A 26,219-nucleotide genomic window follows, 5' to 3' on the forward strand; every position below is an offset into this window, starting at 1 on the left:
ATTGGGCTCATCAAATCTTCTCCTGAAAATATCTAACTCTCTGAAGAGCTGTTCTGCCAGTTTTGCCCAGAGCACGGAGGGCCTCATTCCTGATCTCCACCTTGAATTCCTTTCAGGGGGTGTTGGAGATCAGTGGCTGCAGTGGTTAGTGACGTCATCCTTGTAGAGGCAGATGGCAAGCGCCAATTTGTAGTTGGCAGGCGCATGAAAGCAGCTGAACACAAAACAAAAAGTGACCGTGCATGCCTGCATTACAATAAAAGTTTATTTATGGGCACTGAAACGTGAGCTTCACATAATTTGCACATCACAAAATATTCTTCTTTTGAGTTTTGGGTTTGTTTTTTTTCCCCAACCACTTGAAAATGTAAAACCGCTCTTAGCTCGTGGGCTCTCCAAGAACAGGTGGTGGGCCAGTTCGATACAGGGGCCATAGTTTGCTGACCCCTGATGCCATACATCCACTCACTGACACAGAAAGCGTCCTTCCCTTCCTCACAATCTAAGCTGTGAGGACAGCTCCGCTCTCTTGATGCGAGCACCGTGCTGAATAAAGAAAGTCGTGCTGTGAGAGGAAACGACAAGGCGGTTGGAGAGACGCCTGAGATCAATGAATTTAAAGTCATCCACAGTTTAGGCCAGTGTTTGTCAGCTTTGGCTGGTGGTAGGGGACGCGGGAGCCGCGGAAAAACACGTGGATGCCTAGATCCCGTGCCCAGAGGCTCTGATGTGGTTAGTCTTGGGTGTGGCCTGGGCATCGGGATGTTTCAAACCTCCCCGGATGTTTGCGATGTGCAACCAAGGGTGAGGGCCACCCAGCTCACGTACGACGGTGTTGACAAAGACATTGCATTTGGGGATCACCAAAAACTGGAAGGTCGAGCCACGTACAGCTTTTTTCCCTTTTGTTTCTCCTTTTAACACCTCTTTCCCATTTAACAGGCTCACGTCACTTTCTAAGTACAACCTCCCTTGCCTGTCCCTTCCATACTTATTTCAGATCTGAAATAACCAAAAGAAGTTAGGACAGCGCGTAAACTGCAGAACGAATGTCATGCCACCTCTGTGTCATGTTACGCCCTAGCCTCATTGTCCCAGCGAGTGTCGTATCTCTCAGGTTAATGCTGCCTTCGGCTGGTCGTTAGGGGAGCGTTCATTTACCCAGGTAGGCACAGGCTCAACCTTGTCAGCCTGCTCTGGGAAGGTTGAATCCTGGGAAATTCTTTCCGGGCTCCAACTCCTGGGAGACTTCTCTGTAAACCAGAAAGGCGACTCGTTAAATTAGAGTCTCTGTCCCCTAAACTTGGATTCTTTATCTAGAAATGGATATATCTAGGAAGCCATTTTCCAGGTTTTGGGCCAGCATGAAATTAGAGATAACAAAACAGAAGGCTTTTAAAAAGCATCTCATAAGCTAAAGTAAATGACACTCTTTTTTACCCTAGGGAATGTGTTTTTCAAGTAACTCAGAATTTCCAAGCTCCCCAGACAGTGTCATATTCCCCATACTTCGGGCCCTATTAGAACGAGATAAATGTATCTTTTTCTTGTCGGTTTCCCCCTAAGCCGAGTTCAGCTTCAAGGTTTGGTAGCACTGATTGCTAATACTTCTAATTTAAATATCAGTAACAAGATATCGGGATCAGAAATAGCTCTTTCTTAATTGAACTTTAAATTTCTCTAATTTAGGCTTGAGGAAGCTTTTATCCTCTTTCTATTTAAGAGGTGAAGATTCATGTATTTTATGTCAGATTTTACATAATGTCTAAAAGAGTTGGCACCCAAATATTTACGATATTCCGCCTCATTAGACTAAGTCTTTTCTAGTTTAATCAACTGAAACGTTCAACTGAGAGGAAAATATTTTTAAGAAGCTTACAGTGAATGTCAGGGATAAATGTGAAAGTATATGCCATTTTTGAGATAATGCTTCTGGCAACAGTAATTTCCAGTAGCTGGCTTATGATCCCAAGACTTTTTTCCTTATTACAGGATAGCCTCTTGAATGTCATCACCACAATTAATCAACTTCCACCAGAGCTTCCACAGAAGTAGGACTTTGGGTCCTAGCAAGGCTAATCCGTGATGGGGACTTTTCCAAAACTACCTGGGTCTGAGAGGACCTTCAGCACAGACACAAGCAGAAATACCCACATAAATCCCCTTGGATCATAACGTCTGGGCTCCTTTCTGCAAGATTCAGTCCTAGCCTTTATTTTTTAAGGAGATTTTACCTAAAACAGGAGGGAGAGACATTTTTGTGGTAGTATTGTTATAAGAGTAGAGAACCTATGAACACAGGGCAGGATCACTGGGTAGGTCTCTAAGACCCTTGTAAGTTGGACTTCTGAGAATAAGTAGCATCACTTGGGAAAGGTATGAATATATTTAACTGTTGTCAAATGTAGAACTGTAGCACCCGAGATAGGAGGACTCAGGTAAATCACCAAGGAACTGAGAATTTCAAATTGTATCAATGTCCTTAATCACAAAATTTTATTTTCTTGTTGTTAGACTCAAAAGACACAGTCATAGACCCCTCCTGAGCAGAGTCCACAGTACTATAATTTATTCAAAGTACTGCTTCTAGAAAGAAGCAGCAGGCTCTGTTTCTGTGTAGGATCGAAGGACTCCTACCCAGAAAACTTTCCTAGCTCTCTTAATCGAATTGTAAGAAACAAACTCTCAGGTCTCCGATCCTTTCGTTATCTTCTTCTTGATAACATCCTTCTACATTCTGTCCATGTAGAACCTGCCTGGTTGTGACAGTTTGATCTTGGTGAAATGATGAATAAGCAATGTGAGAAACTAGCATGAGCATGAGTGTAGGCTTTGGATAAGCAGACAGTTCTGTTTTTATCCTGACTTTGTCATATACTAACTCTGTCGTGTATGCACACACACACGCATGCATGTATGGAGTAATTGCTTAACCTCTCCAAGACTCAGTTTCTTTATCTTCAAAATAGGGATGTTAATACCTTTTTTTTTTTTAACATGGATGTTGCGGAATGGGGAGTGTCAACCACCTAGAAAATACTCAGTAAATGCAGCTGCTATTTGCATAATTATCGAGAGTGTTGGTGGCTGCTCGTATCAATTAGGACATATTTGGTTTTGGTGGCTTCTCTGGTGCAGAGCCTTGAAAACACTTACAAGCTGTGGTTGACAGCTCCGCTGGTCATTGCTGATTCTTTCTTCTGCCAGATTTATCTTCTAGTAATGACCCGTGCGCCATCATTCTTTTTAAAAAGTCCCCTTCCTTTATTCCTATAAGTCTCTCCTCTTACGGGCTCAACTGTGAGCGCTAATCACTATTGTGCTTTAACAAGAAGATGTTTATTATTATAGGTGCACTTATAACTTATTAAAATAGTAACTGAAAGAGTGAAATTCATCAGGGCTTATATTTTCCCATTTAGCATATTTTGTACTCACTGAGAACAAAGAATAAAAGAAGAACAAACACTTCTCTTAAACTAATTTGTCAAAACTTATTTACTTACGAAGCTCCATTTAATAAGAAAATTGTGATCACCTCCAGGCAGGAACTGTTTTTCATTAATCATTATTGAATGGCATTGAATCAGGTTTAGCAAACATGAAAGTGAATCAAACCCATTAACAAAATGTCATTATTTTTATCCTACATTCATTAAATGTGCGCCATGAGTCAGTCACTAAAAACAACACTGAGAAAATATAATTGCCAATCTTTGATTACATAGGCACCGAGTGCTTCCTGTGCACCAAGATCTTGTGAAGCTGCTAGAGATATCGTGATAAATATATCATCAGCTCTGTCCCCAAGGAGGTCACAGTTGAAAGAGGCGCCAACGCCCACGTATCTGTTAAAGACCAAACAAGACATTGTGTAGGCAACTTCTACATAGTTTGGCAAAGACTGTAAATTACCAGAAATTGAGTAGAGCAGAGGTTGACAAGGCCTGTGATAGACAGGGAAGGCATGACTGGGGAGGCTGGACTTCATTTGGCCCTTGAAGGATGGGGAAGATTTGGATAAACAGAGAATGGCAAATAGGGCATATCAGGTGGGGAGAACGTGAGCAAAAGCCTTAGAAGTGGAAGCATGAGCACGAGCATGGTAAGCTGAAAAAATTGTAGGGAACCTGGGCTGGCTGGGAGTGTGCTGGTGAGCAGTGGGAAGAAAAAAGGGTGGAGAGGTAAGTTCAATTACGAAGACCCTGGAGTCAGACAAATGACGTTGAACCACATGAGCCCCTGAAGGTGTTCGCATGTTGCCATTGTTTTCTTGGAAGCTTTTCCCTGACTGTGTCTTTCGTCGCTGCTCTGCTTCCATTTTAAAGTCAGAATATTCTTTCACACTTAGGGGAAGCACTGGTTCATCAGGTTCCAACGAGCAGGAAGCTGGTCCTGGAACTCCAAAGAGTATCCGGAGCAGTGGTGTGACCCCAGTCACTCAGAGGTCACCGGCGCCAAGCACACGCAGCGTGACCTCAGTCAGCAGTCGAGTAAGTACACGGATGTGAAGGAACACTCCCCCTTCTGGGACTAAGCCTCACCACCATGGCATGGCTGGGCTTCAGCTCTCTGTACCTGAGACCATGTTGTTTATCTTGTTTAACATAGATGCTTCTTTATCAGGACTGAACCTCCTGCATCCTTAGCTCCTGGCAGGAGGCCTCAAGTGAGAAGGAAAGGGAAAGAGCAGGTTCAAAGGTGGAATTTGATGGGGGTATCGACAGCTATGTGGTTTCAATAAAATATAAATAATGTTCAGCAGTCTCTGATTTTGATCTTCCACGTTGCTTGTCAAGATCTTGACTGTTCTAAAAATTTTCCAGACCAATTAAAATTAGGAAACCTAGACTCTTGAAATATTTTTATCCTTTTCTTTTCTATACATCCATTAAAATAAACACATAATGGAGACTTAAATCGCATAGTGTGTGTGCGTGTGTGTGTGTGTGTGTGTGTATAAGCTGTTCTTTTGAATGAATGAACATCTACTAGATTTTTTGATTAAGCAGGAAACTCCATATATATAGCTGACATCTATATTTAAGAAATCTTTATATACAAACTACAATTCTTTGATTCAGCCAGTATTTAATGAGGGCCTACTATATGCCAAGCCCTGGTCAAGCAAAGACTTGAAGGAAGTGGAAGAATTAGCCATGCAGGAGTCTGGGGCAAGGTTTTCATCCATGCTGGGACAGCACTGATATTCAGCAAGTACGTTGCAGGAAGGTTGTTCCAGTCACTTTATGGCTGACCTCCATCTTGCATAGTCAGTGCCCTTACTTCATCAGTGTGGAAGAGATCTCTAATGCCCCTGGAGGAGCAGCCAGTGCAAAGATCCTGAGGTGAGAGCATACCTGGTGTGTTCAAGGACAAACAAGGAGGCCAGCGTGGCTGTTGTGAGTGAACGAAGGGAGGAGTACTAGGAAATGAGTTCAGAGGGGTAGTAGGGCCAGGTAGGGTCTTGGAGACCACCGTATGCACTTCGGCATTTACTCTGGATAAGACGGGGGCAGTTGAAGGGTTTTCAGCAGACCAGTGAGATCATCTGGCTTCTGTTTATACAGGAACTGGGGGCTTTTCTGAGAAGCAGCTGTAGGGAAATAAGAGTGGAAGCCAGAAGGCCAGTTAAGAAGGAGGCCATCGCATTACTGCAGGCAAGAAACTGAGCTTTGGAACAGGGAGATAGACATGGAGGTTGTGAGCATCCAAATATAGATATTTTTAAGGAAGAGCCAAAAGGCATTCAGACAGATTGAATAATAATTAATAAGTGTCTTTAAATACTTATAGTCTAAATTTGCTGATAAGATAAAAGGCATATTTAAACTTTTATCAATATTTATACTAAGCTTAGCAAGCAGTACGTCCAGAAAAGGGCGCGCACAGTTGGTGATTGCACTCACTGCTTTGGCAACCTAACAAGGAATGGTATTCAAAATATTTAGCAACTGGTATGGCATGGGCACTGAGCCATCAGAACAGACCCTGGCGCAAGGTTGGGCAGCATCCTGGGGGCCCTTCCATGCCGTGCAGTATCCTGGATTGCGGGGAGAACTATGGTTGTGGAGGAGGGGAGCACAGGTAAGGGGAGATGGACTGGGAGTAGCTCTGTTTACCAACTGATACAGAAGTATTTAAAAAAATTGAACAGCTGGTACAGCTGTACCCATGGGTAGCAGCAGACTATCAGTCCAGTAACTAGTAAGTTAGTCAAGTTCGTTCTCAAAACAAGGCTTACCTTCCTAAGTACCGTCATTGGCGGGATGGGGGTGGGAGGGAATCACCCTTGTCATGTGCTAGTACCCTCAAAACTAACAGCCTTTACATGAATATTTCTTTATTTTTTTATTTTATTGAAGTATGGTTGATTTACAACGTTGTGTTAATTTCTGCTGGACAGCACAGTGATTTAGTTATACATATATACTTTTTTTTATTCTTTCCCATTATACGTTTTTTTTTAACATCTTTATTGGAGTATAATTGCTCTACAATGTGTGTTAGTTTCTAGTGTATAACAAAGTGAATCAGCTATACATATACATACATCCCCATATCTCCTCCCTCGTGCGTCTCCCTCCCACCCTCCCTATCCCACCCCTCTAGGTGGTCACAAAGCACCGAGCTGATATCCCTGTGCCATGTAGCTGCTTCCCACTAGCCATCTATTTTACATTTGGTAGTGTATATACGCCCGTGCCACTCTCTCACTTTATCCCAGCTTACCCTTCCCTGTCCCCGTGTCCTCAAGTCCATTCTCTACATCTGCGTCTTTATTCCTGTCCTGCCCCTACGTTCTTCAGAATCTTTTTTTTTTTAGATTCCATATATATGTGTTAGCATACGGTATTTGTTTTTCTCTTTCAGACTTACTTCGCTCTATATGACAAACTCTAGGTCCATTCACCTCACTACAAATAACTCAATTTCGTTTCTTTTTATGGCTGAGTAATATCCCATTGTATATATGTGCCACATCTTCTTTACCCATTCATCTGTCGATGGACACTTAGGTTGCTTCCATGTCCTGGCTGTTGTAAATAGAGCTGCGGTGAACATTGTGGTACATGTCTCTTTTTGAATTACGGTTTTCTCAGGGTATATGCCCAGTAGTGGGATTGCTGGGTCATATGGTAGTTCTATTTTTAGTTTTTTAAGGAACCTCCATACTGTTCTCCATAGCGGCTGTATCAATTTACATTCCCACCAACAGTGCGAGAGGGTTCCCTTTTCTCCACACCCTCTCCAGCATTTATTGTTTCTAGATTTTTTGATGATGGCCATTCTGACTGGTGTGAAGTGATACCTCATTGTAGTTTTGATTTACATTTCTCTAATGATTAGTGATATTGAGCATCGTTTCATGTGTTTGTTGGCAATCTGTATATCTTCTTTGGAGAAATGTCTATTTAGGTCTTCTGCCCATTTTTGGATTGCGTTGTTTGTTATTTTTGATACTGAGCTGCATGAGCTGCTTGTAAATTTTGGAGATTAATCCTTTGTCAATTGCTTCATTTGCAAATATTTTCTCCCATTCTGAGGGTTGTCTTTTGGTCTTGTTTATGGTTTCCTTTGCTGTGCAAAAGCTTTTAAGTTTCATTAGGTCCCATTTGTTTGTTTTTATTTCCATTTCTCTAGGAGGTGGGTCAAAAAGCATCTTGCTGTGATTTATGTCATAGAGTGTTGTGCCTATGTTTTCCTCTAAGAGTTTGATAGTGTCTGGCCTTACATTTAGGTCTTTAATCCATTTTGAGTTTATTTTTGTGTATGGTGTTAGGAAGTGTTCTAATTTCATTCTTTTACATGTAGCTGTCCAGTTTTCCCAGCACCACTTATTGAAGAGGCTGTCTTTTCTCCATTGTATATTCTTGCCTCCTTTATCAAAAATAAGGTGACCATATGTGCATGGGTTTATCTCTGGGCTTTCTTTCCTGTTCCATTGATCTATATTTCTGTTTTTGTGCCAGTACCATACTGTCTTGATGACTGTAGCTTTGTAGTATAGTCTGAAGTCATGGAGTCTGATTCCTCCAGCTCCGTTTTTCTTTCTCAAGATTGCTTTGGCTGTCTTGAGAAAGAAAAACGGATATACCATGTTCTTGGATTGGAAGAATCAACATTGTGAAATTGACTCTACTACCCAAAGCAATCTACAGATTCAGTGCAATCCCTATCAAACTACCACTGGCATTTTTCACAGAACTAGAGCAAAACATTTCACAATTTGTATGGAAACACAGAAGACCCCGAATAGCCATTATGCTTTGTTGTAGGATACTGGCTATAGTTCTCTGTGCTGTACAGTAGGACCTTGTTGTTTATCCATTCTATATGTAAGAGCTTACATCTGCTAACCCCAAACTCCTAGTCCATCCCTCCCCCAACCCCCACCCCCTTGGCAACTATAAGTCTGTTCTCTATGTCTGTAAGTCTGTTTCTGTTTCATAGGTAGGTTCATTTGTGTCATATTTTAGATTTCATATATAAGTGATATCATATGGTATTTATCTTTCTGACTTCACTTAGTATGATAATCTCTAGTTGTATCCATGTTGCTGCAAATACAAGAATACTTTATTAAGCAACACCTAGGTTTCCCTAACAGAAATTCCCTACAACCGTGTGTACATACATATATATAGGCAGTGTCTATATTGATCTCACTTTTGCATTCCAGCTGATCTAGGTGGTCTTTTCTAAGACAAAAAGAGACACAAAGAGAAATATTTTCTGTTGAATAGACTTAATACAGCACAGTACTTTATGAAACAGGTTTGCTCTTTCATGATGAAGGGAAGACCTATGTAGAATTAGATGACGATCGAGGTCACAGCTTCTCAATTTCTCCCATTTCTCAGCATCTCTTTGTTTCAGTGTTCTTGTCTGCCTTAGTATGTGAGAAGTACATTTTTAAAATGGAAAACTCTTAGAACATGAAAGTCTCTAACCTGTCCTCTGCTGTGATGTAACTTATTAATTTCAGGCTTCACATCCTAAATCTTCAGGGTATGTGTTACATGTTCATCACTGTACAATATTAATTGGCCCGTTAGTGCTCAATGTTAATGATACTGCAGGGTGCCAGTTCGAAAATTTGCTGTCAACGTAATTGCAAGTTGGTCTCGCTTCTTTGGAGAAATCCATGTGTGACCAACTTTTGAAGAGGTGTTGAAAACGGACCTATCCTTTTGACCTCCATCACAGCCTTTTGATAAACCTTAGTGGTCTGTAGCAATTAGAAAAGTTAGGAGCCAGATTCCTCCTGCTACAGGTAGTATGTGTTGGAGGATACTCAAAGATCAAAACCAGTCTGTATTGAAGCTGCATTGATTTGCATGCTAAGGAAGTGAGAGTTCCATCTTTCCCGAATGAGTTCATTAACATCTCCTCAGTGTTTAAGGTATGGGGAAAAGATAGGGCAACAAGAAGGGAATGCCTTTCTGTAGGACTTTTGAAGGGGGAACGAAAGAGTCTCTCTTAGGTTCGATCATTATCACACCGTGGTATCATTTTCATGGAAACTTAACCTCAGCCCAGTTCTCAGAAGCCCAAAATTAGTTTTTCAAAACTCAAGCAGATTTGGAATGATGCAGTTGTGAAGCCCCTGTGGGCACAGGCAAAGTCGGGACAGGATTTTCCTTTATAATGAAAGTAAGTGTCTGAATTCTGTCACGTGCACAAGCATGTATTAGCAAGCAGGTTCCAAAAAAAATAAAATAAATCACCTATTCCTGTAAGCTGGGGAAGTCCCCATTCTTTATCCTTTTATGAACTTTAGTAAGTGCCTTGCATGAAATTTCATTCCCATAATGACGTAAGCGACCATGTTCTGATCATCCAGCTTACTAGATGAGAAAGGTGGCATGGTCTTCTGTTAAGTGAGGGGTGCTGGAAGGAAGGGGTGGTTGAGGAGAGAACGTGTTGACCGTGAGGACAAATGTGGGACCAAACAGAGTTCTAACCCCGAGCACTACTCTGAGGCTATGAAGCTTGCCAGATTCTTATACATAGTTCGTTTAAGTTTGGAGGTACTTGTATTAATACCAACTTTCCTGCTAACCATATGTTAGAACACTCACTCATTTTGTCAATGAATAATTATTTCAAACACCTTTTGTGCTAGTTAGCAAACCTCTTAGTATATATTTTAGAGAGTAATTATTGATAGTAAGTTTTAGTGTTATATGGACTCCAGATATCAGCTTGCTCCTCCTGAAGAGTAATAGACATAGATGCGGTTATACTGGTATATATTTATATGGAAGGATTTGGAAGTCAGTTACAGTCAATCTAACGGGTTTGGGTTTTTTTTTTTTTTCATTTCTACTCTGTGAGAAGGAGCACGGTTTTGAAAATTCCATGGATTTGGCTGCCACTGAAAGCACCTCCGAGGATCACACGAAGAGTCATCACCGAAAAACTTCCGGCGCACCTTCCATAGCAGTGTCCACGGCCTCCCTCTCCTCAGGTGGGTATTTGCCACATGACTACTGTGTTGTAAACAGGAATAAATCGGGTGGAGTTGACTCCCTTGTGTGGCATTAAATGGATGTTTCATGCCTTAGAAAATAATCATTCATGGAGGGAGGCCCACTCCATAAGAACTGCTGAAAAGCCTCTTGCATTCCATGCAAAATCCATGAATCTTGGATTTGGCGGGAGTATACAGTATACAGTCATCACTGCCAGGTGTCCGAGCTATACCAAATGTCAGTAGAGGAGTGCAGGAAATAGAGCTGGGCCATTTGATACGAAAGATAAAGACACATGCCCAGAGTTCAAGACGATGATAGTTCCATTGATATGGGCGTCAGAAGTGCCCTGTATCTTGACAGATTAATCATTATTCCATGGTTTAAATAGAGTTCTTTGCAAGCAACGTTAAGGGATTATTAATAACCCTTTTCATTTGTATGACACCTTCAAAAGTATCATTTCACTTCAGTATCACAACAACCCTGTGAAGCAGAGATTATTTATGTTGCGATTTTGTTACCTACAAATAAGGAAACTCTTTAGAGAAACATGTCATAATTAGGAAGTTTGTGTCCCACGTGTAGATTTGAAATCATGACAAAATCCTCAGCAGAAAGAAATTGCCACTTACTTGATGATATTTACCTAAAGCCCAAGGCTGGATTCTCTGTGCTGAGTTGGAGAGCCTCTCCCAGCCAGGTAGCTCTGAAGGGTTGTCTAAATGTTTATGCTTATTGTTGCATTTTGTTCAGGACTAGAAAATCGGTTCACCCGTTAAATGAAAAATTTTAAAGTAGCCAACCTCATAGAGTGCATTTCTACTACTTCTACTCAATAGCTCCTGTGTTTGGAGTACATACTCTGTGTCAGGTGCTATGCTAAGCAGTTCTGTGTCATTTATCATTTCAAACTTAATTGCTCTCTTGCTGTCTTCAGTCTTTCTCATTTATAAGCCACTATTCTATCTCAGCAGTGCTTTGACATAGAACTGTTTTATGGAAATAAACTGTGTCTTGGTAAGCTATCCACAGCATTACTGAGTTTTGCATTGTTCTTTATATTTTTAAAAGCAAGAAATTCTGCTCATGAAAGAATGTTCTGGTGCCTAAAGAAATAGAACTTCCTCTCAGTTTCCCTACAGCCACTCCCTTTTTGTGTGAAAGGAACTTGCTGTATCATTTCATTGCATTTTATGTCAGATATGGAAACACAGTAGATTCTCTAAATATTTAAATAAAGAATGGTTAATGTTTTATTTTTTTGGTAAGCTTAAGGGCCCATCCTGTGAGAGTTTTCCAAAGTGTATGAGCAAAGCAGAAACCTTAAACAGCTTAAAACATTAGTATTTTATAGTAGAGCATTTGCCCTCCTATGCTCAAAGGAGAAATGAACACATCAGTGTTGGTAAGTCAGTCCAAGGAAATTTCAAAATACTGTTAAAAAATGGAAGTATGAAAAAAAAATGGAAGTATGTTAGCATAAACAGCACGGAGTTACTGACTCTGTTGCTTTCATGACACTGTCTATGCCCTATGCCGAGAAAGAATTGGAATAACGATGAAACATTCACAATGAAAAGCGAACCCTTCTAACAAAACAAGATGATTCACATCTTTCCTTTTCTTTCCTCCAGACCGGAGTCGATCTGAGTTAGATTTGAATGGCTCATTTACAGAAGACTTAGAGGATACTGTAAGCATAAGAAGCAAGTCTGTCCCTGGGACTTCAGACAAAGACTTGGTAAGTTGGGTGCGGGAGAGTCTAATGATCATGAAGAAAGGGCACAATCTTGTTCCAAACCTGTCCACTTTGAGGTGAGGATGAGTTGAGAGTGAAGTGAGGATATACAATAATTTCTTCCTATTAGTCTTCGCAACTAACGTACAAAAACAGCCAAAGAATAATTTAGAAAAGGTAACAGGTGGGCGGGGTGGTGGTGGGATGAATTGGGAGATGGGGATTGACATATATACACTAATATGTATAAAATAGATAACTATTAACCTGCTGTATAAAAAATATAAATAAGATAAAATTCAAAAAAGAAGGATTGGCGATAACAAGTGTTAGTGTGGATGTGGAGGAAAGGGAACCCTTGTGCACTGTTGGTGGGAATGTAAATTGGTGCAGCCACTATGGAAATCAGTATGGAGGTTCCTCAAAAAATTTGCAAAATTTTGAACTACCATATGCTCCAGAAATTCTACCTCTGAGTATTTATCTGAAGAAAATGAAAACACTAACTTGTAAAGATATCTGCACCCCCATGTTCATTGCAGTATTATTTACAATAGCCAAAACATGGAAACAACCTAAGTGTCCATCAGTAAATAGATGAATGAGTAAAGAAGTGGTGGTATATGTATACAGTGGAATACTATTCAGCTACAAAAAAGAAAAATCCTGCCATTCGCAACGACATGGATGAACCTCTAGGGCGTTATGCTAAGTGAAATAAGTCAGAAAGACGAATACCGTGTGACCTCACTTATATGGAGCATCAAATAAAAGAGAATGTAATTCCAACAGGATGCAAAATATTAGTTTCACATGTGGGGGTGAGAGGAGTGCCAGGGAAGAGAGGAGAAGCAAAAAAGAAAGGTGTCCATGATTTAAAAAAAAAAAGTATGCATGATATAATCCATTTGTGTGTGTGTGTGTGTGTGTGTGTGTATCCTATCCATACCATCAAAAATTTTTTAAGTTTGATCATTAATGTTAGTGGAGATATAAGTTTTTTATATTACTTGAAATTTATCTACATTGCTTAAACTTTTTGCTATAAAAATGTATTACTTAAATAACCAGGAAATAAACGGTGGGAGAAGAAAAGTAGAATCTGGGATTTTGGACAAGAATCTAGTATCTAAAATAGTTTATTCTATTGGAGAGATTTTCAAGATACATTTCCCCATTTTGACGGTATATATACACACACACAAATGTGCCCCAATTTTTTAAATTAAAAAATAACTTTAAGTACATTGCTCAAAGTGAATCATTTTAGTGAGCAGGGAGGTAGTTATTGAACGCCGAGGTCTGTGTGATTCCAAATTTCGTATTCTTTCCATAAGGCAAGCATCCCTAGGAAGGAGACCCCAATCCTCTGATGGTGCAGTTCAGGTACCATCAGAGTGGAAGGCAAAAGAGAAAAACGTAGGAATGGGGTGATTTCTAGATATTTGTATCTGATTTTTCAAGTATTTAAGAAAGTGGTTTTTTAAGTGAAAAGACTTTCTAGGAAAGAAATAAACCAAACCACTGATATTTTTTCCCATCCTTCCTTAGGACTACTTGGAAGAGACAGAAGAAGGCATTGATGACTTAGCGTCCTCTCGGTTTTCTGCAAACACCCACAGTCTAGCAAGCGGCCTGTCAGCCGTAAGCAATTCTCTAGCATGCACTGGAAGAGTCTTCCTCCGGTGATTTTCTGTGCATTTCCAAAGGAGAGAATAATGTTCTTCAAAAGCGCGTGATAGTGATTTAAAAGTCATTATAGTCTCCTGCTTGCTCTTTGTCCACAGAGTAGTTTTCACTCAAATTTTGTGGTGGCTTTTCCTAAGGCTTCTGATTCCTTCCCTCTCCTACTTTAAAAACCTCTCCTCACCCAGGTTTTTTTTTTTTTTTGCGGTACGTGGGCCTCTCACTGCTGTGGCCTCTCCCATTGCAGAGCACAGGCTCTGGACGCACAGGCTCAGCGGCCATGGCTGTCGGGCCCAGCCGCTCTGCGGCATGTGGGATCTTCCCGGACCGGGGCACGAACCCGTGTCCCCTGCATCGGCAGGCGGACTCTCAACCACTGCGCCACCAGGGAAGCCCCTCACCCATGTTTTAAAACCTATCACTCCCTAGTTCAGGGTCTCATCAGCGGAAGCCTATGAATTATCTCAGTTCTCAGCTGTTAAATTTCCCTGCCACCATTCTCTCAACTCCCCAACTATCCTCTACTCTACTGCCAGTCACTTTCCTAAAACATGTACCCAAGTAGGTTTCTCTCCTACTCACACATCAAGTCCATAGCTTTCCACTGCCTGCGGAATAAAATCCCTTCTTACTTTGGTGTTTGAACCCTTCTTTGAGAGAGCTTTAGGAGCTCCCGTGTCCTTATACCCATCTATATGCCTACAAGTCTTGTCTTTGCTTCTCTGATTTCTGTCTGTTGCTCTAATACCCTTTTTTCTTTTGACCTTTGGGTGGCTTCCTTAAAGAATTCTCAAGCAGGCTCTGACAGGAAGTGGACCTACCTAAGTGTGCCTGACGCTGACTCAGACACTGTGAGTGTTCAAGCTTTTCCTTTTTTCCAACCACACTTCACAAAGTTCATGGTACAGGGACTCTAATTAGGTAGGCAATTTTTCCAGCATTTATCTCTTTCTGGCTTGTGTACAGTTAACCAGAGGTTCTCTTTTAAAAGGTAAATAACATGATCGGAATCCAGGGATTCCAAAGAAAGAACATTTGTTAAACATTAGAATCTGAGGAACAGTGAAAAGATACATGGTCTAAAATGATTTACCACGAACAAGCCACCTTTAGAGTAAACATCTCTCTTTAACTCACAGCATTGGCTTGGTTAAGAGCGTAAAGTTTGGTTAGTAGTAAAATTTCTGTAACTTCTTCAGTTTCTCCCAAGCGTCAGCAGTTGTGGGTTCTTAAACTGTCTTTTCTATATATGGATGTCGTGCTTACAGAGGACCCTCTTTGAAGAAGTGGCAACAAAGGAATGTGGTGTAGATACGAGTCAGTGATACAAGGAGGCAGTGAGGTATGGTGGAGAGGTCCTCAGACTAATAATCTCGAAATCTTGGCTTTATGTTGTCAACAAAAAAATTAATCAGTCGGTCTAAGAAAGAAATGGGAAATTTTATTAGAGCCCAATTGGGGATTATAACCCAGAAACAGCATCTCCAAAAGCTCCAAGAACTGTTCCACCCTTGTGAACTCAAGGCACAGTTACCTAAGTTTTTTGAGACAGAGGGCTGTACATTAAATGATGTATTATTGACAGTTTATACAATTCAGATCTAAGTGTCATCATGCCCCCTTACAAGAGCAAGAAGGAATGTTATCTTTTACTGAGTTTCTTATTGATGCTAGGAGAATGTTGCTTTCTGTGGTTGAGCAGTTATTTCTGCCAATGGGGGAGGTCTGGTCGATGCATAATACAGATACACAATGTACAGTGTGGGGAGAGAGGAGGCCAAAGGGTAAAGAAGATTTTTTATGTTTAAATTTTTCTTATCTTGCCATAAAATACGAATTTTATGTCACAGTCTCTTGGCACTGCCAACAATTTCTGTGAGCGAGACTTTACTTATATGTAACATGAGGGGGTTGAGGCTTATTCTTGAAGCCCTTGAAGCTCAATGCATGGTCCGTGGACCAGCAGTATTGTATCACCTGGGACAGAGACTAGAAAACGCTGTCAGCTCACAGAGCCGCTAGTGTCTCAGTGATAATTTCATAGCACTCCTAGGCCCAAAGTAATACCTGACTAGCCCATTTATTAAGTAGTTAGCTTGAAAAACAAATTTAATAAGTACTGGGGTCCTAACAACTTAGTAGCCGTTTGAAAAAATAATATACATAACTTGAAAGAAAAATAATATTTTTATTCCAGTCTTAAATAGCCCCTGATGGGATGTGCGTGCCTGATGGGCACTACATGACTTGTCAGATCTTGGAATCTGATTGGGTAGCATCATTTTCATTTCCTGTTCCCCGTTGATTTTTGTGCAATACTTGCTTTTTGTCATAGCAACTGCCCCAAACTCAGCTTCACGTAGATAGGACTTCATTGAAAAGAATAAGGTGGAATTTAATGTTAATACTGTGAACCACTGTTCGTAGTTTGCATGGTGTCTGGTAGCTGTCGCTGTGTTTCCCTTGAAATTTTAAAATATCCTGCTTTGCCCCTGTGAGTTGGCTCTGCTGCTTTGGGATGCCGAGACACACAGTTTGGGAACTGTGGACCTAGGAGTTTGTTAGAAAAGCAGAATCTCAGACCCCCCCGGGACTGAATAGATCAGAATCGTCATTTTAACGAGATCCCCAGGTGACCTGTATGCAATTAAAAAAATATATATATATTCATTTTGGCTGCACTGGGTCTTAGTTGTGGCAAGTGGGATCTTTAGCTGCAGCATGTGGACTCTTAGTTGCGGCACGCATGCGGGATCTAGATCCCTGACTAGGGATCGAACCCAGGCCCCCTGCATTGGGAGCGTGGAGTCTTACCCACTGGACCACCAGGGAAGTCCCGACCTATATGCAATGGAAGTTTGCAAAGCACTGCTCAAAGACACTTGCTATCATGAAAATTTTGATGTTTTGTTTTATGAATAAAAAAGATGAAGTAGGTCACTCACTGGCTTTCTTTAAGTTTTAATCTCCACATAATTATGGAATCCTTGGTTTGCCCTTGCCCTTGACTTAAGCTTGGAATAGATACTAGCCACATCACCCACTTCCTGTTTTTTGATCAGTCTCTACTCTGAGCAATTGGAGGAAGGTAATGACTTTTGTTTTATGTATAAACAAAAAAGTATAAAAAGTAGGAAGTCTAAACTCTCTTTGCACTCACCATAGTCCTTCCCAGTGGTTCACAGACAGGCTTTTGAAACTCCTGGGTCACTCCTGAAAGCCTTCCAGGTGGCCTTTTGTGACAGTCGTGTTGCTAAGACATAGAGTTTGTGCTGCTGGTACTACAGGATAATTTTGATACATTTAATTTAAAACATGTCTCTTGCTATTAGTGTGTCATCAGAAACTTCATTCATTCTGGTACATTTGGATAGAGTTTCTTTTTACATTTTAATTTTATTTATTGGTTGCTGTGTTATTTTCTTCTTCAGTGTTCTGTTTTGTGGGTTGCTATTTTATAGATGCGTACAAAGCCATGGTCTTATTATTACCCATGTGGCTGTACGGCTGCTCAGGGGGGAGCCTGACAGCTATGGGCATGTGACGTTCTCCTGGCATGCCCTTGTTAAAGATGCAGTTTTGTTACTGAACCGAACTTGGGTCTGCTCGCCTGGGCACGGTAAAGGCAATCTGCTGACACCAGATTGTGGTGAAGGAAAGTACAGTGTAGATTGTAAGAGCACCAATATAAGGAGGACAGGTGGTTGGTGCTCTGTAAACCCCAGAACTCCCCAAGGGGTTTCAGCAAAGCATTTTTAAAGGCCAGGTGAGGGACGGGGGTTGCAGGGTATGTGATCAGCTTGGGCACAGTTCTCTGACTGGTTGAAGGTGTGCAGTCTTTAGGCTCCGGAAGGTCTGGGGGCCACGTGTTCATGGTCATCAAGTAGTTAATGTCTTCCAATTTGGTGGGAGTTTTAGCATCTGTAAAACAACTCAGGAAGTGTGCATCTGATACTCTTATCTGGGTGCTTCAGAGAGGAGCTATAGCAGAGGATATGGGGGCGGGTCTGTCCTGGGAAGGCCCCATAGGGTCTTGCTCCGTTAGAGTTCTGGCTTCCCAGAGACTGATGGGGTACTCTAGGTAGATGTCAGAGACAGAGGCTTGTGGCTTATGCTAGCACAGAAATAGGAAATGAGTTTTTCTTTGTCCTGGTCAATGCATTCTAGACCTTGAAGTAGACTGACCTTGAGTCTACCAGTGAAAAAGGAGAATGCTGCAGGGATGAGGAGAAGAGATATGATGGGAAATGCCTCAATGACCCTGTATTCATTAGAAGCAGTGAATAAACACAGGGTATTCACTAACCCGAGAAGACAATAATGCTTCCCCTCTCAGCAAGTTTCCTGACTTCCTTACTAATGGTCCTAGCTCTTGTCCTTTTTCAGGCTTGGATTTTATACAGTACCAGAAAGACAAGCGATTTTTGCTTTCTTCCTTTCACCCTAAACTTCCCTGCTCGTTATAGACAATGGGAACTGTAACTGAATGAAGGGAGGTAACCTCTGTGAAGAGATCACTAGCATAACGCTAGATGCCTCTCTTCATCTTGTTTATTTCAGACCAGCCTGAACAGCATGATGAGTGTTTACAGTGAAACAGGAGACTATGGCAACGTGAAGGTCAGCGGGGAAATCCTTCTCCACATCAGCTACTGCTACAAAACTGGCGGGCTCTACATTTTTGTCAAGAATTGCAGAAATCTGGCCATAGGAGATGAAAAGAAACAGAGGACAGATGCGTAAGCATATACCATATTCCTCAGACTATTTCGGTCACTGCATATGTGAGTATGTGTGTTTGTCACATGTGTGTTTCTTTTTCAGAAGCGTCTTAGCATTCCTCTAGATTCAGAAGGTTGATCGTCACTTTCTTCCTGTGCCAAACTTCTAAATATTCTTTGATGTGCATGTATAATGGTTGCATTTGTGGTTACCTGATTTTTACTTCTTTATTTTATTTTATTTCTATTCTATTTTATTTTATTCTATTCTATTTTACTTTATTGTATTGTATTGTATTCTATTCTATTCCATTCTATTCCATTCCATTCTATTCCATTCCATTCCATTCCATTCCATTCCATTCCATTCTATTCCATTCCATTCCATTCCATTCCAGCACTGCACGGCTTGTGGGATCTCAGTTCCCCGACCTGGGATTGAACCTGGGCCATGGCAGTGAAAGCACCAAGTCCTAACCACTAGATGACCAGGGAACTTCCAGATTTTTAAAAAGCTATTACTCAGTGTGACTCAGGACTGACAGATTTGTAGTTCACACAGAGGCAGCTCTTTGAGATAGAGGGCTGACACATTGGCACACCCCAGGATGTATAAGAGCATCCTGTTAATTTTTGTTCTGGGAAACACTCCAGAGAAAATTACCAAGCTGTTCACCCAATTGAACAACTTGAGAGGGCAATTTTGAAGCTCTCAGGATTTCAGGACGAGCCCAGGAGGGCAAGGATGAGTATAGCACATTGGAAAGAAGCTAGGTACAGAGATATGCCATGCCTTCCCAGGACCACTGCCAGGTCTGATGATTCACTAGGAGGACTCCCAGGTCTCCACACATAATCAGCAAAGGGAAAAGGCATATGTGGCAAAGTTCTAAAGAATCCAGGCTTAAGCTTCCAAGTATCCTTTCTCAGTGGAGTCACATGGGATGTGCTTAAGGTGCTTAAGTCCTCCAGCAACGAATTGTGCCAACACATGTGAAGTGTTGTCTACCAGGGAAGCTCATTGAGAGACTCACCTGGGCATATAACAACAAATTCCCAGTCTCCCAGAAGGAAAGCAGGGGTTCAGCAGAAGCCATATTATTTCCACAAATATTCTAGTCACAGTGAGCCACTTATATCTGTTCTGGGAATGACGAGAATCCTCCTGAAATCCAGGTTCCCACATGCCAGCCAAGAGCCGAGCTTATAAGCAGGCATTTCTAAGGAGAGCAGTCTCAGACCTGCTGTTCACCTTTTCTCTACGTAAAGATGACCTAGGTTCAGTAAACAACTCAGCAAAGCTGTTTCCAAATTAGACACACAGATGGATTCTGAGTACAGATTGGTCCACTTACCTCCTCAGCTAAATATCAGAGAGCTTCAGGACCAATACCATCATTTAGACTAGCATGGAAAGGGATCATCTAAAGCCCATCCTGAAGATGTGCTTCAGGACTCTGGTAGCATCCTTTCCATTTCAATCTTGTACATTTCTGAGTCTGCCATGATGCTTCACTCCAAGAGACTCCTGGGACCGCTCAAGGCAAGGTATTGGGTAGAATTGCTGTTGTGATTTCAGGTTGTTATTTTTCATTTCCTCTTTGCACCATTTTTCTTCATCCATCCATGGCCATTGACTCTACCCATCAGAAGTCGTGACATCTGAGTGGAGAGGAAAATAACCCCATATTTTGTGAGACCATTGATCATAATAATAGATTACATTTATTGAGTAGTATAATATGTCAGCTTCTTGTATGTCTCAGCTAATTTTATCTTCACAGTGCCATACGTAAGCTCTTGAGTTCACCGAAACCAGTGAGGCCTGGAGTGATTCAAACCCAGCTGGCTTGACTCCAGAGCCCACACCCTTTACCACTCGACTTTAATGCTTCTCTCTTATTGAAGGTCCAGAGTTATATTTCAAGGTGTCCTGTTATGTAGACAACATTCCCTTTGGTTCTGTCTCTTATACTCACTAGCCTATTCCCTTTGCCTCTTTTATTCACTGATGTCCCCGAGCATTTCTTGCAAAGTAGATGTTTCCCAAGAATTATTTTCACTTCTTTATTTTTTTACCATCTACAGTTATGTCAAGTCATACCTTCTTCCTGACAAGTCTAGAAATAATAAGCGCAAGACCAGAATCAGAACAGGCACCAATCCAGAATTCAATGAAACACTAAAGGTAAGGAAATATTCTCTCAGAGTAACTTTAGTGATACAGTTTACAGCCTCATTGAAACTACTGAGGATTTGCATGTCAAGGCTTATATGTATTTTAGCAAAGTAGAATTTGAATCAATTAGTGTGATACCCTTGGCTTTCTGTTTCTGGAAAAGAAAAATGTAAACCACTCTTAATCTGTTTTTCTCTGGTGCTCCTGAAATTGCACCTTAAGTAGAGACAATCGAGGAAAATTACATCGGACCTGATACATCCTGTCAAAAAGTATGTTTCACCCTTGGGAAAACTGTGTTTTTTCTAGTTTCGCCTAAAAGAAGTTTGTCACAGTTTTGACAGTAACATAGCAGGTCTGTACCCACTCACTGTTCTGCTAACACAGCATGAAGATGTGCTGTTTCTTGTAAGGGTTTTGGAATTTGGCTAAATTTAAGCATGTGGTTAGTGAACAGTGGAGATGCAGGGCTGGATTCCAGAACTCTCAGAGACGGTGGCCCAGATAAGAGATGACCCAGGCCCCGATTCTAGAGAAATGACTTTTCCCTATAGGCTTCCATGTAACCTCTTCTCTCACCCTGGACCAATCTAGCCTGGTAAGAAAGATCCAGGGAGATGGGGATGTAGACGTTATTGCCAGTCGCAGAGTAATTTATGGATCTTGTGCCCAGAATGATGGAGTCAGAGTCCAACATAGGAGGAAGTTGGTGAGCTGGGGCATGTGTCAGCGGGGTCATATGTGAAAGAAGGAACCAATATCAAAACAGATCAAAGTGAAAATGAATGAATATAGGCAGAGGGTGAATCCAGCAGCCATGACAAGATAGCAAAGATGAGCCCAAGCAGAAGAGAAAAACAAAGTGACATGGCAGATCCAGGAAGCAGGGGGCCCAGGTTAATCATGCCGGGAACAGCAAGGATGGGGTAGACGCAAATCCGAGATCAGGAGTCAGTCGGTCTGAAGTATGTCCCAGGTGATCATTTGCTTAGGATAATCAGGAGGTTTTGAGGGTGTATGGGCTTGTGGCCCTGGATAATGTTCTGCTGGAAAAGGCAAAACCACGCCAACAATATTTCCTTTCTGCTCAACCTACGTATATATCGATTCATCCCTGCACTTAGGCTGAACTTTATGAGGTTTGGCATTTGCAAGTTTCTCACTGTCAATACTATCCTGGATTTGGGGCTTCTTGTTATAAATAAAATAAGACAGATAAATTAGAGAATTGATATATTAAACATTGTGCTTACAAAGTAGTTGTTGACAAAATAATTAGGCAAATGAAAAGCAGGTAAAACTGAAAAGGGGACAAGCTTCATCACCTGACACTTTTTATACAATATCTGAAATGTATCGACTCTCCCCCCCGAAACAGTCTGTTGATATATGGTTCAGTGCTAAGGCTCACACAAAATGATTTTATGGAATAGAACCTCGGGTGTAGCAGAAACGAAGAAAAATGAAGATTTTTTTTTTCTCTTGGGTTTGTTTTGTTCATATTACTAATGTATTTGATCTGAAAGCTGCTGGTAGTAAATTTCAACCTGTCCTAGAAGTGGGCAGAGCCCTCCTTATGGAGTGTGATGTTGTAAATCTGATTTTGCAGTATACCATCAGCCATGCCCAGCTGGAAACGAGAACTCTGCAGCTCTCAGTCTGGCATTACGATCGATTTGGACGAAACAGCTTCCTCGGGGAGGTGGAGATTCCTTTTGACTCATGGAACTTCGAAAATCCAAGTGATGAGTGGTTTGTGCTTCAGCCCAAGGTAGGAAATGCTTCCAGATGAGTCAAACAGTTACACAAGTAATGAGCAAAACTGATGTCACAGGCCTAAAGAATCTGAAGGCTTCCAGTTGTCAAGCGATAATCTGAAAAGGTTAGTGCAGCTAATTTGGGAATAATATAATAAATGCAAATCCATTCTTTTGGAAAGCCTTCTTCTTCGATACAGACTGTCTGTAAAATCAAGCCCCATAGTCATATATCTTATTAATTTGATCTACTAAAAATGTAGTCATCATTCGAAGGTTGCCATGGATAAACAAAAGAATACATTCTATGATCCTATTAGAAAGAGAAAGCGTTCATTTTCACATAGACAAAAACAGCTCCATAGAGCACGATCAGTCTCAAAACGTTCTCTCTCTTCCTCATTCTCCACAATTCAGACATGAGCAGGTGTGCTCTTGCCTTAGCTCACATGAGGAAGTGACCAGCAGCTAAAGTATCTGGTTTCCTACATTCCTACTTTTGAGATTCAGAACCCAGGTCTTGAGTTATAGTCAGAAAAAGAAATCTCAAAGCTGGTTCTAGAAATTAAATGCTACTATAGTATGTTCTAAACTAAACCAACAGTACCTGAGATTCACTCTATGCAATTGGTATCTCTACATTTACAGTAATTTTTGAAGTCAAACGTGAGGTGGAAAAAAGGTCACATTTACGTAACGAAAGATTGTTCTTTATAGAGAGAAGGGCAAAAAGAACATGATGGTAAAGATAGTGGATGCAGCTCAGACTTCCTGGGTTCAATCCTGGCTTCGCGACTCTGTGTAACCTTGGGCAAGTTACTTAACTTCCCAGGCCTTGGTATTCTCACTGGTGATAAAAGAGTTGGACATCAGTTATAGGGATGCTGTGAGGCTTGAAGAAGCCTGCTATGTGATGCTTGCAGTATTGTGTCAGGCACATTGTAAACTTCTCACTAAATGCTAGGTAGTATTTATGTTACATTGGAGTCCTTATATTGCAATTAACAGAAACCCCAGCTCATGCTACTCAAAAAAATAAAAGGAAATTATGGGCCAGCGATTATCAAGCGTGGCTTAATCCAGATACTCAGATCTTAGCAAGGCCCTGGAGTCTCTTGGTCTCTCTTCTCTGTGTTAGCTTCACTTGCAGACTTCATGCAGTGTGGACCTCCCTCACTAGCTCCAGGTCTGCTTCTCTTGGACACCATGACAGCTGCAAACCTCTCATCCTTGCCTCACACTGTCCAGGAGAGGAGAGAGTTCCTCCTCCTCCCAATAGTCCAGCCAATGCCCTGGCTCTGGTTCCTAATTCTCATTACATTATTTGCCCATCCTGAGCCAATCATTCTGGCTAGGGAGGTGAGATACATTGAGTGGCTTAAGACAATCAGGACATAACTCTGGTCTTGAAGGTGGTATTGCCCCCAGAGAAATCCTGGTACAGTAGTACTAAAAAAAAAAAATGGTGAGTGGATGCTAGACAGCAAAAAACAAGTGACCATCGTCAGTAACACTTGTTGATCATCATCAGTAGCAGCGTCGTTCACGTCTCATGGTTACAACCATCAGTGTGGGGTTAGCATAGCTATCCCCATTTTATATAAGGAGACTGAGACTCAGAAATTAAATACAATATTCTAGTGGATTTTATAAGTGTTGACCTTAAACTTGGTGTAAATAACTCATGGAAAATCTTTAGGAGGTTTAATTGGGCTATGGGGAAAATGGACAATGAAATAGAAATCCTCAAACAGGAAATAACCTCATTCCCATGACTAACGTAAATGTGGTAGAGATAGGAAGTGCAGTGTTAACAAGTCCATGATAGCATAACATTTCTCTGACATTAAATATGAGAAATATTTGGTCATTACAGTACTAAGTTTCTTGGAATTCAATGAAAAGCCTCAACATAAAGGATAGCAATTAATCTGACTTAACAGTCTCCTATCACGTGCTTCCTTTTGTGTAATGGGTGAGCATCAAAGAATCATAGAAAATGTCCGACATATCATACGATGCGTGACACTGATGAAGGACAAGTAACATGTATCTTAGTCCATGAAGTTAATTTGTCTGTCAGAAATATAACATGAAAGCACAGAGGGGCTCTTTGGAAACCAGCTTGGAGGGTTTCCAGTCAGTTTCTTGGAAATGGTTGGAGAATTTGCACTGAGATGATATCAAAGCTCTCCCAGGCCTCTCCCAAGCATCCTCTGTGCTTCGGGGTCAACAGCTTTCCATGGTAATCACCTTCACATTGACACTGAGTGGTTTGACTTTCTATCATAAGGGAGAAGGATCTCTCTGAGGCCGCTCAAAGTGGAAACATCCTGATGGTGTTTAATGGCACTGGAACTCCTTTGGTCCTCTGCCAGAGGCTCTCTTTACAAGTCTGTCCTCAGGCTATTGTAAATTTTTCCCACGTAGGCAGAGAGCCAGAAATTCCTGGGAGCGTATGTACCCCCTGCCACAAGGCAACCCTTAGCCAATAACTGATAGATGGGGGAGTTTGAAAGCTCCGTTGCATTACTGAGTGGGAAAAGCTCTGAGGCGTTATACTCCAGAGCTCTCCTGCTGGATCTAGCTGCACCTTTGCCTGGCTTCCTCCTCTTCCCCAGCCTATTTCCCCAACCCCTTCACTGGCCTGTCCTGGGAGCACTTGCTTAATAAGTCACTTGCATAAGAATCCTCCCCTCAGGGTTGGCTTCTGGGGAGCGCAACTGAAACTGGTGTCTCTAATCCCTGTCATCTTTTTCCACCAAGCTCCCTCTGACACTTACAGAGGAAAGGCTGCAGATTATTCAGACTTGCTTAGATACCATGCCTTCCGAAACCAGGGAGGCAGGATACCAAAACATGCTCTGTACGCCGCCTCCTGCTTCGTGAGTGGCTCGTCCTCGGGCTGAGCTGGGCTCCTTCTGGTTGATTACCAGCCGACTCTGAGGACTGTCATTTCATTCTCCGTCTGCCCCTCAGTCATTTCAGTGCAGGAGTCACTTCATCAGCTGCAGCTAGAGCATGGGCAGCCTTGGAGACTCGATGCTTCTTGTAGATTATCCAGCTGAGGAGCTGAAGTGTGAGCTACAGGGACCAATTTCCTTAGTAATAGACGATCGGAATTAACAGTCTTTAAACATTCAGAAATACTGACATCCTTTGGCAGTGGGAAGGCTGGAAAGACACAGTGCCTTATTGCTTATCGACTCTGTGTTGGTGAAAAGTCCCTGGACACCTTCCTTTGGTTTTTTTTGTTTTTTGTTTTTGCGGTACGCGGGCCTCCCGCTGCTGTGGCCTCTCCCATTGCGGAGCACAGGCTCCAGACGCGCAGGCTCAGCGGCCATGGCTCACGGGCGCAGCCTCTCCGCGGCATGTGGGATCTTCCCGGACCGGGGCACGAACCCGTGTCCCCTGCATCGGCAGGCGGACTCCCAACCACTGTGCCACCAGGGAAGCCACTTCCTTTGTTTTTGCTGGGTCTTACAACCCATATGGAGGGCAACGCAGATGGAGAAAGAACTCAAGATGCCAGATGTACTTACTAGAAAGTAGTTTCACAGTCTAACTCCCATTTACTGCATGACGTGGGACTGTTTATTAGCTATAACTCGCTATCTTACCGGAAGGCATGTTAGGTAGTTAGACAAGAAGAGTTTG

The 26,219-nt window shown here is 41.7% G+C and overlaps 1 protein-coding gene across 5 annotated transcripts in view; it reads left to right on the plus strand.

The window, feature by feature from the left end:
- SYTL5 (synaptotagmin like 5) overlaps window positions 1–26,219 on the plus strand; it is a gene marked incomplete at both ends in the record, with an annotated part of 100,984 nt that overhangs the window by 63,947 nt on the left and 10,818 nt on the right. For 2 of the 5 annotated variants that reach the window (XM_082681380.1, XM_082681381.1), the window contains 8 exons: window positions 4,352–4,493; window positions 10,345–10,474; window positions 12,116–12,222; window positions 13,771–13,863; window positions 14,691–14,756; window positions 18,466–18,644; window positions 20,715–20,814; window positions 22,415–22,576. In XM_082681380.1, coding sequence (XP_082537506.1) covers window positions 4,352–4,493; window positions 10,345–10,474; window positions 12,116–12,222; window positions 13,771–13,863; window positions 14,691–14,756; window positions 18,466–18,644; window positions 20,715–20,814; window positions 22,415–22,576 — 979 coding nt within the window. The remainder of the gene's footprint in view (window positions 1–4,351; window positions 4,494–10,344; window positions 10,475–12,115; window positions 12,223–13,770; window positions 13,864–14,690; window positions 14,757–18,465; window positions 18,645–20,714; window positions 20,815–22,414; window positions 22,577–26,219) is intronic. The other 3 variants (XM_082681382.1, XM_082681383.1, XM_082681384.1) reach the window with 3 other exon arrangements.

Source organism: Grampus griseus (genome assembly GCF_964374135.1).
Source record: "Grampus griseus genome assembly, chromosome: X".
NCBI lineage: Eukaryota > Metazoa > Chordata > Mammalia > Artiodactyla > Delphinidae > Grampus > Grampus griseus.